Raw genomic sequence first — 6000 nt, 5'->3', positions numbered from 1 at the left:
GTCTCTCTCCCCTCTATCACAGACATTTACACCGCACGCTGCATCCGCAAAGCCAACAGCATTGTGGCTGACCCCACACACCCCTCACACACACTCTTACACACCCCACACACCCCTCACACACACTCTTACACACCCCACACACCCCTCACACACACTCTTACACACCCCACACACCCTTCACACACACTCTTACACACCCCACACACCCCTCACACACACTCTTCACCTTCCTGCCATCTGGAAAGAGGTACCGGAGCATTCGGGCCCTCACAACCAGACTGTGTAACAGTTTCTTTCCTCAAGCCATTAGGCTCCTCAACACCCGGGACTGAACTGTTCTACACTCTCACACAAACACACACACACATAATTTATACTGTTCATTACTTACTGCACTACCTCTACCTGTCATCCGCTGCTATAGTTATATTTATGTTTATTCTATTTGCACTACCTCAACCGCTGCTGTGTATTCTTGCACAATATTTTTGCACAATACTTTTTTTTTTACATTTCACTTTATCTATTTTATTTCACTTACATTCCAGTACACATGTTCTTTTATTTCTTTTCAGCGCTAAGTGTCCTGTGTTCTTTTGTGTTGTCTTTATTGTATTTATTGTCTTTTTTGCACTGTCTTGTCTATGCTCTGTTTGCACCTAGCTGCACACTGTGCACTTTACATGGCTAAGACAAACTTCTGTCCTAGCTCTGTGGTGGTGTTTGTTGTTTTGTATTGAACTTGTTGTTGTATGTTTATGTAGCACCAGGTCCTGGAGAAACGTTGTTTCATTTCACTATGTACTGCGCCAGATATATGTGGTTGAAATGACAATAAAAGCTTCTTGAATCTTGAATCTTGAATCTTGAGGGGGCTTTCTCTTTCAAAGCCCCACAGTTATGGAATAGCCTTCCAATTAGTGTTGGGGATTCAGACACAGTCTCAGTGTTTAAGTCTAGGCTGAAGACACATTTGTTTAGTCGAGCTTTTAATGTATAGTTCTTAGGTAAAGGAGCAGATCTGGAAGGTTCATGGTCATAGAGTGTTTGGTGTACTGGGATGTTTGGATGCTGTCATCTTACCACCCTCACAAGTCACTCAGGTTTGCTGACTGTGAAGTGGTTGGACGCTTTATGTCCCAGGAAGCCTTCATGTCTGTGACCTTCTGGCTCTCCCTTTTAGTTATACTGTCATAGCTAGTCTTGCCGGAGTCCCTGCCTGCACTTTATACATAATCTTACATTGTCTTTAAACATCACATGATCAGAAACTTAATATCTTTCTCTTTCTCTCTCTGTCTTTCTCTGTCGAGCTATACACCCCACTCCTGAGCTCCCACTGTTTGCCAGTGACTCCCTGGTCGGAGTCTCGTCGCTTGATGGTGCCCACTGATGCTGTGGATGGATCTGTGTGGACCAGGAAACAGCCATGGACAGAGACACTTGGGGACTTTCACACCATCACAGATCTGCCATTACATCTGTCAGCTTGTGACAGCAAAGTATTAGTGTCTATAATGACCTCAGAAACTACACTGACCTAATAGTTCCTCATGGGTCATTGATTTCTGTTGTAGAAAGGACATTAATCAGTTACAGTTACATTATTTACTGTTTAGTGTCACCCACATGAGGATGGGTTCCCTTCTGAGCCTGGTTCCTCTCAAGGTTTCTTCCTTTCCATCCCAGGGAGTTTTTCCTTGCCACCGTCGCCACAGACTTGCTCATTAGGAATAAAATAGTTTAATTATTAAATTTAATGATTTACTCTTATTTCTAGTTATTTAGTTATTTTTATTTTTCATTTTTCCCCTCCCCTTTCTCTGTTTTTCTTCTTTTGTAAAGCTGCTTTGAGATAATGACATTGTTGAGACATTGTAAAAGGTGCTATACAAAATGAATTGAATTGTGTGTGTGTGTGTGTGTGTGAGAGAGAGAGAGAGATCAGTCAGGTGCACTGTGCTTAAAATTTAAGAATGTGGTGAATTTGTGGCAATGCTGAATATAATGAACATCAATGTTACCTTAACAATCTTACTCACAAACACACACACACAGAAACACACACACACACACACAGAGCAGATACTCACAAACACACACATACACACACACACACAGAGCAGATACTCACAAACACACACACACACATTGACACTCTGACACACAGAAACTCACATAGAAACACACACTCAGTGGGTTACCTATGCAGGCTTTGCGGTGTGTGATCTGTCGGCTCATGTCTCTGTAGTAGCCTTCTTTGCAGTAGTGACAGTGTCGTCCAGCCGTGTTGTGTCTGCAGTTCATACACACACCTCCACTGTTCCGTCCAGATAATTTATACAGCTCCATGTTAAACCTGCAGCGCCGAGCGTGTAGATTACAGTTACAGGCTAGATCCAGGATAGAGAGAGCGAGAGAGAGAGAGAGAGAGAGAGAGAGAGAGAGAGAGAAATCATTTTAAACACTGAGTGTGGGATTATAAATCATTATAAACACAGAGAGTGGGATTATAAATCATTATAAACAGTTGCGCATGGTGGAGTGGAAGTGGTGATTGGTGCTGAATTTCTATCACATCGTTGTGTTTATTTGTTCTCTTTATGCATTATTATGTTTTGGATTAAAATCTAGCCATGGGGTCACGGTCCAGTGACTTCTGTGCCGGTCCCAAGCCCGGATAAATAGAGAGGGTTGGGTCAGGAAGGGCATCTGGCGCAAAACATTGCCAAATTTAACCATGCAAATCGTCAGTACTCTGAATTTCATACCGGATCGGTCGAGGCCCGGGTTAACAACGACCGCCATCGGCGCCGTTGACCTACAGGGCGCTGGTGGAAATTGGGCTACTGTTGGTCAAAGAAGTAGAGGAGGGAGGAGAGTGTGCAGACAGAGAGAGCAGAGGAAAGGTAAGAGTGTAGGACTGAGAATAGGAACTCTGAATGTTGGTACTATGACAGGGAAAGGTAGAGAGCTGGCTGATATGATGGAGAGAAGGAAGGTGGATATACTGTGTGTACAGGAGACCAGGGGGAAGGGTAGCAAGGCTCGTAGTATAGGAGCAGGATTCAAGCTGTTTTATTATGGGGTGGATAGTAAGAGAAATGGGGTAGGTGTGGTCCTGAAGGAGGAGTTTGTGAGGAATGTTCTGGAGGTGATGAGAGTGTCAGACAGGGTGATGAGTCTGAGGTTAGAGGTTGAAGGGGTGATGTTGAATGTTGTTAGTGGTTATGCCCCACAGGTAGGTTGTGAGTTAGAGGAGAAAGAGAGATTCTGGAGTGAATTAGATGAGGTGATAGAGAGTATTCCCACGGGGGAGAGAGTGGTGATAGGAGCAGATTTTAATGGACATGTTGGTGAGGGGAACACAGGTGATGAGGAGGTGATGGGCAAGTTTGGAGTTAAGGAAAGGAACCTTGAAGGACAGATGGTAGTGGACTCTGCTAAGAGGATGGACATGGCTGTGGTTAACACTTATTTCAGAAGAGGGAGGAGCATAGAGTGACTTACAAGAGTGGAGGTAGGAGCACACAGGTAGACTACATCCTATGTAGAAGAGACAATCTGAAAGAGATTAGTGACTGTAAAGTGGTAGTGGGAGAGAGTGTAGCCAGACAGCATAGGATGGTGGTGTGTAGGATGACTTTGATGGTCTGTAAGAAGAGGTCAAAGATAGAGATGAAGAAAAAAAAGGAGGAATGTTGTGAGGAATTTAGACAGAAGTTGAGGCAGGCTCTGGGTGGTCAGGTAGTGCTGCCAGATGACTGAGAAACTACAGCAGAAGTGATCAGGGAGACAGGAAGAAAGGTGCTGGGTGTGTCATCTGGAAGGAGGAAAGAAGATAAGGAGACTTGGTGGTGGAATGAGGAAGTTCAGGATAGTATTCAGAGGAAGACGTTAGCCAAGAAGAAGTGGGACATGGACAGGACTGAAGAGAATAGACAGGAATACAAGGAGTTACAGCACAGAGTGAAGATGGAGGGGTCTAAGGCCAAGCAGAAGGTGTATGATGAGTTGTACATTGGGTTAGACATTAGAGATGGAGAGAAGGACTTGTACAGGTTAGCTAGGCAGAGGGATCGAGATGGGAAGGATGTGCAGCAAGTTAGAGTTATTAAGGATAGAGATGGAAAGGTGCTCACAAGTGAGGAGAGTGTACAGAGGAGATGGAAGGAGTACTTTGAAGAGCTGAATGAGGAAAATGAGAGGGAAGAAAGAGTAGAAGTGGTGAACTCTGTGGAACAGGAAGTAGATAAGATTAGAAAGGATGAAGTCAGGAAGGCTTTGAAGAGGATGAAAAGTGGAAAGGCAGTTGGTCCTGATGACATCCCGGTGGAGGTCTGGAAGTGTCTAGGAGAGGCGGCAGTGGAATTTTTAACTAGTCTGTTTAACAGGGTTTTAGAGAGTGAGAAGATGCCTGAGGAATGGAGAAGAAGTGTATTAGTGCCGATCTTTAAGAATAAGGGTGATGTGCAGAGTTGCAGCAACTATAGGGGGATAAAGTTGATGAGCCATACAATGAAGCTCTGGGAAAGAGTAGTGGAAGCTAGGTTAAGGAAGGTAGTGGAAATTTGTGAGCAGCAGTATGGCTTCATGCCCAGAAAGAGCACAACAGATGCAATTTTTGCTCTGAGAATGTTGATGGAGAAGTATAGGGATGGTCAGAGAGAGCTGCACTGTGTGTTTGTAGACTTGGAGAAAGCGTATGACAGGGTGCCAAGAGAAGAGCTGTGGTACTGTATGAGGAAGTCAGGAGTAGCAAAGAAGTATGTCAGAGTGGTGCAGGACATGTATGAGAGGAGCAGGACAGTGGTGAGGTGTGCTGTAGGTCAGACAGAGGAGTTCAGAGTGGAGGTGGGACTGCATCAGGGATCGGCTCTGAGCCCCTTCCTGTTTGCTATGGTGATGGACCAGTTGTCAGAGGAGGTCAGACAGGAGTCTCCTTGGACAATGATGTTTGCAGATGACATTGTGATCTGTAGTGAGAGCAGGGAGCAGGTGGAGGAAAACCTGGAGAGGTGGAGGTTTGCGCTGGAGAGAAGAGGAATGAAAGTCAGTGGTAGTAAGACTGAGTACATGTGTGTGAATGACAGGGAGGGAAGTGGAACAGTAAGATTACAGGGTGAAGAGGTGAAGAAGGTACAGGAGTTTAAGTACTTGGGGTCAACAGTCCAGAGTAATGGAGAGTGTGGGAAAGAGGTAAAGAAGCGAGTGCAGGCAGGTTGGAATGGGTGGAGAAAGGTGTCGGGAATTCTGTGTGATAGAAAAATTTCAGCAAGAATCAAGGGGAAGGTGATACAGGACAGTGGTGAGACCGGCCATGCTGTATGGTTTAGAGACAGTGTCACTGAGACAGAGACAGGAGTCAGAGCTGGAGGTAGCAGAGCTGAAGATGTTGAGGTTCTCTTTGGGAGTGTCACGGTTGGACAGGATTAGGAACGAGTACATCAGAGGGACAGCTCATGTTAGATGTTTGGGGGACAAAGTTAGGGAGGACAGATTAAGATGGTTTGGACATGTCCAGAGGAGGGAGAGTGAGTATATTGGTAGGAGAATGTTGGACATGGAGCTGCCAGGCAGGAGGAAAAGAGGAAGGCCAAAGAGGAGGAATATGGATGTAATAAATGAGGATATGAAGCTAGTGGGTGTAAGTGTTGAGGATGCAGAAGATAGGGATAGGTGGAGAGAGATGATTCGCTGTGGAGACCCCTGAAGGGAAAAGCCGAAAGAAGAAGATGTTTTGGATTAAAATTTAACATCACTCATTGTGCATTAATTCAGGAATTCTAATACTTTTTCTCTGTTCTGTAGATTGTTTAGTGCAGGTAAAGTTAGCTAACATTTAAACACTAATAACTAGTATTCATCCCTCACTGCCTCATCAGTAATATAAATAAACTTTAACTATTTTTAAACTTTAAATTTACTGAGATGAAACACTGTGACTATTTCCCAGTTACTTGGAACATGTTTCTCACCTGAACTCACCTGAGACAC

The 6000-nt window shown here is 44.5% G+C and overlaps 1 protein-coding gene across 1 annotated transcript in view; it reads right to left on the bottom strand.

Annotated features, from left to right (window-relative positions):
• The window catches only part of ntn2 (netrin 2), a 39916-nt gene that overhangs the window by 11697 nt on the left and 22219 nt on the right, over positions 1–6000 (bottom strand). The window contains exon 3 of the mRNA XM_058400647.1: positions 2208–2396. Within this exon, the coding sequence (XP_058256630.1) occupies positions 2208–2396 (189 nt within the window). The remainder of the gene's footprint in view (positions 1–2207; positions 2397–6000) is intronic.

Source organism: Hemibagrus wyckioides, linkage group LG01 (genome assembly GCF_019097595.1).
Source record: "Hemibagrus wyckioides isolate EC202008001 linkage group LG01, SWU_Hwy_1.0, whole genome shotgun sequence".
Lineage (NCBI taxonomy): Eukaryota > Metazoa > Chordata > Actinopteri > Siluriformes > Bagridae > Hemibagrus > Hemibagrus wyckioides.
The sequence above is the reverse complement of the archived record's forward strand: the minus strand, read 5'-3'. Positions and strand labels throughout refer to the sequence as shown.